This window comes from Rhea americana, unplaced genomic scaffold (genome assembly GCF_003343005.1).
Source record: "Rhea americana isolate MKP2758 unplaced genomic scaffold, rheAme1 scaffold_56, whole genome shotgun sequence".
NCBI lineage: Eukaryota > Metazoa > Chordata > Aves > Rheiformes > Rheidae > Rhea > Rhea americana.
The window spans coordinates 246,863-250,801 of NW_028186712.1; the positions used below are offsets into that span (position 1 = coordinate 246,863).

The 3,939-nt window shown below is 49.5% G+C and overlaps 1 protein-coding gene across 2 annotated transcripts in view; it reads left to right on the forward strand.

Annotated features, from left to right (window-relative positions):
• The first annotated feature begins 2,921 nt into the window (after positions 1-2,921).
• GBE1 (1,4-alpha-glucan branching enzyme 1) overlaps positions 2,922-3,939 on the forward strand; it is a 147,956-nt gene continuing 146,938 nt past the window's right edge. Inside the window, exon 1 of one of the 2 annotated variants that reach the window (XM_085318906.1) lies at positions 2,922-3,466. In XM_085318906.1, coding sequence (XP_085175032.1) covers positions 3,366-3,466 — 101 coding nt within the window. In that variant the 5' untranslated portion in view covers positions 2,922-3,365. The remainder of the gene's footprint in view (positions 3,467-3,939) is intronic. The other variant, XM_085318908.1, reaches the window with a different exon arrangement.

Genomic DNA, 3,939 nt, shown 5'->3' on the forward strand with positions numbered 1-3,939 from the left:
TCTTGAATATTCATTAATCTAAAACTTTGACTTCTGTTTGAACTTTGCATATTTTTATAAAGCTCTCTGCTTAATTTGGAACTGATGTTATAGCAATTGTAACTTTATAGTTACTGTATAGCATTGCTATGTAATATAACATTTAAAGCTTACATAACTTAACTATGAATATCCTTTGAAAGACTAGTTAGAGTGGATTGATATGCTCCAACCTCTGCAGTCACTGGGCTCCAGACACAGGCTTTAGACATCACTTCTATATGCCCTGTTCTTGTCCCCTAAAAGAACAGTTACCCATCCACCTCTATTTCTACTATCAGCAGCACCTGCCAGCTTTGTATCAATCTATGACAAATGCACAGAGAAGCATTTCTCTGTTGGGACAACATTTGTTGTTTGAACAGGCATTTTTGCCTCCCAACAGCAGACTCATTGAGTGTCCTCAGAAACAGATTTGGCCTTGGGTCTCAGATACATCAGGTTGCAGTACATGATCACAATAATAGATACCTTAGGATCTTTAAGTTACTTTTGACAAATCAGGCAGATAAAATCATGCCCAAGTCATAAGTAGGAACATGAATGGACACAAATGTTATAGTTATCAATTTCCCAGGTCCTAGTGTATTAATACAGCATTTGGGTTAGTCTGTTACAGGGACAAAGGCTTGTTACAGAATTTTTATCTGAGTTTAATTTCTTAAAGTTCAAGGTTGCTTGGATATGAGGCTGGATACTGCATCATTTCTATTTGAAACCTTACAAATGAAAAGTCTTTTCATCAGGTTGAGAAGGGCTCCCTGTCTTTAGGGAGCTAAAAAGTCACAGCTATGCTCCCATTGTTCAAAAAATTGCCAATGCTGATTTATAAATCTTTCTCCTATGTTTATACCAAACAGTAAATAACAGTGCTGTGAACTGCTTGAGAATTAAGCTCTTCTTTCCTACTCTGGTGAATTCAGAGACTGCAGGAACTGCCTTCCTCCTTCCACTTCAACAGCAGACAACCTCTCTATTATATAACAGTCAGAAGCCTGAAAGCAGCAGCACAGGTAAAACATTAACTATTTATTGTGAAAAGCAAGTTCCTAGCTCTTGATCAACAGCTGGAATTTCTCTTCCTTTAGATTGCCAAAGTAGTCAACAGTGAGAGTGACACTGATGCATTTGCAAAAGAACACGTGATATTTGCATTTGCAAAAGAACAGGTAAGAGACATTGAGCTATTGGAGAGAGGCCAGCATAGGGCTATGAAGATGATCAGAGGGCTGGAGCATCTGCCCTATGAGGAACGGCTGTGAGAGCTGGGCCTGTTTAGCCTGGGGAAGAGAAGACTGAGGGGGGATTTTATCAATGTCTCCAAGTACCTGAAGGGAGGGTGTCAAGGGGAAGGGGGCAAACTCTTTCCGATTATCCCACGTGACAAGACAAGAGGAAATGGGCAAAAACTGAACCATAGGAAGTTCAGCCTGAACATAATGGTGAATTTCTTCACTGTGAGAGTGACAGAGCCGTGGAGCAGGTTGCCCAGAGATTTTGTAGAGTCTCCTTCGCTGGAGATATTCAAAGCCCGCCTGGATGCAACTTTGTCTAATGTGCCTGCTTGAGCAGGGGATTGGACTAGATGGTCCCTTCCAACCTTACTGATCCTATGATTCTACATGCAAAGTAAGATGTGAAATGGGCAAAGAAAGATGTGAGAAATAGGAAAATAGAGAGTTATTAAACTCTGATTTAACAAAGACACTGGAATCACTGTTGTACAGATTGTTTTGAGAAGCACAGGTAATAATAAAAACACACAGATTTCAGTTTCCACTGAGACTGCAGAAATAGTGGAAATTGGTGGAAAAAAAATCCTCATCTATTAGATCTGGATATGATAAAGAGTTCTGTTTATATCACAGAAGCTATTTCTTTCAAGAAACAAAACCCACTTAGGCTTTTTGCTAGGGCAAGTTCTGTAATATTACTTCCTACTCATTCTTCCATAATATACTAATTGCATACCATAAAGGACAAAAGTACACAGATTTTTTTTGTGCATGTGTAAAGTTCTAAATTGCTGAAAGGAAGGAAATATACTAAGTATTTTTTTACAGTAGCCAATTTGGGGTAAAGTTAGAAACATTCTGCCTGTTTTCATTAGATACTGTGCTGTTAGTTATCAGCTGGACAAGGAGGGGGAAGCTGCACAAAAACTAACCGGAAACGGGAGTTAAGCAAGAAACTGCAAGTAACAATCTAATCTGTGCCTGAAAAGCATTTGAAAGAAGCCTCTAAATAAAGGGCCTCACAATACAAGTCTAAACAAAATAACAATTGCCAAGCCTTTAAAAAGCGCTAAACATTGGCCTAGGAGCATGGTCAGGGTAGTAACTAACTGCCTTGGATAGTCGGTGGCCCATCCAAAAACGTGACACTTTGGTATTAAATCAAATAAATCCTGCTACAATCTATCTGTGCTATTCAGCACTTAGAGCTACATTAGGATCAGTTGAATTCACCTTACTTTGTTCAGGATTCTTTCCATCCCTAGTAAAGCAACAGTTTGTTGTGTGGATCCTCAGAGTCTCAGTTTGCTGTGCTTGCCTGTGAGCATGCTGGTCCCCTACCAAACAGCTGAGAAATACACTCCAGCACTGATAATACCATGCTGCAGCATGGTGCATTACAGTACCAGAGAAAGCTAGTTTTCCATTATAGGAACACAGAGTTCACCCAGTAGCAGATGTATTGAGGAAAAAAAATCAAAAAGGAAAAAATACACAAACTTGGGACTGAAACAAGTCTGAACAGCCACCTTTGTGCACCTTTATGCGGCCTGCTCTGTACTGCGCTCTGTCCCGGAAGCCCGCCGCAGTACTTATTTTATTTCCTTTACTGACGGCAACACAGCTCGCTCTCCCCACCCGCCAACTTCTGCCCGACGCTCTGCGGCTCGCAGTCAGGGGAGCTCTGCTGCCAGGCCGCAGGCGCCGCCGCCATCCCGCGCGGTGCGGACGGGCGCAGCTGTAGCACCCTGCTCCCCGCGAGTCACCCCGCAGCGGTGCAGGAGGGGCCGCGGCGAAGCTTTGGGCAGCGGCGCAGACAGTCCTGCTGCCTGGCCGGGGTAGGCGGCGGCGGAAGCCGCCCGCGGTGGCCATTTTGGGGCGCCGCTGGCGGCGCACAGGAACCGCGGCTCTACATCCCTCGCGGGGCGGGCGGCGCCGCCCGGCAGAGCCCGCTGGCACCGGGTGACGAGGGGTGGCGGCCGGTGGGCGGCGCCGGGCCGGAGGAGGCACGAAGGCACCACATTCATCCTCCCCGCGCAGCGACCCCCTCCCCGGGGTATATAGGGGCCGCGCCGCTGCGCGGAGGGTAAAATGGCGGCCGCCACTGCCCCGAGCCCGCCCGCGCCGCAGCTGCCGCGGCTGCTGGAGCTGGACCCCTACCTGGCCCCCTTCGAGCAGGACTTCCAGCGCAGGTACCGCCCTGCCGGCCCGGCCTGGGCCTGTGCGGCCGGCGGGCTCGGGGGAGGCGAGTCGCGGGCCGAGCTCCACCTCGGCGGGGCGCTAGGCTGGGGCAGTAGCAGCGGCGCGGCCGCGGCCCCCTCTCGCCTCCCCCTTCCCCCGCCGGGACTGTTCCCTGGGGCGGGGCGGCCCCGCTTCCTGCTGCGGTCCCGGCGAGGGGCGACCCGGGGGCGCCTCTCGGCGGAGCCTCTCGGCGGAGCGGCGCCACCTCCCCCGCGGGAGGAGGTGCCGCCGGGCGGGGGACGCGCTTCTGCCGCCGCCCGAGCGCGACGAGGCTGGCGCTGCCGGCGGTGCTGTTTGCTGTCCCGCGGGGGGACCCGTGCTGCTAATAAAGGCTTTGTTCCGCTGTGGTAACCTGTTAATAAACTGTTCCCACATGTCTCTCTTTTGTAGAGGGTGCCGCTTCCCCCCCCCCCCCCCCCCCCCC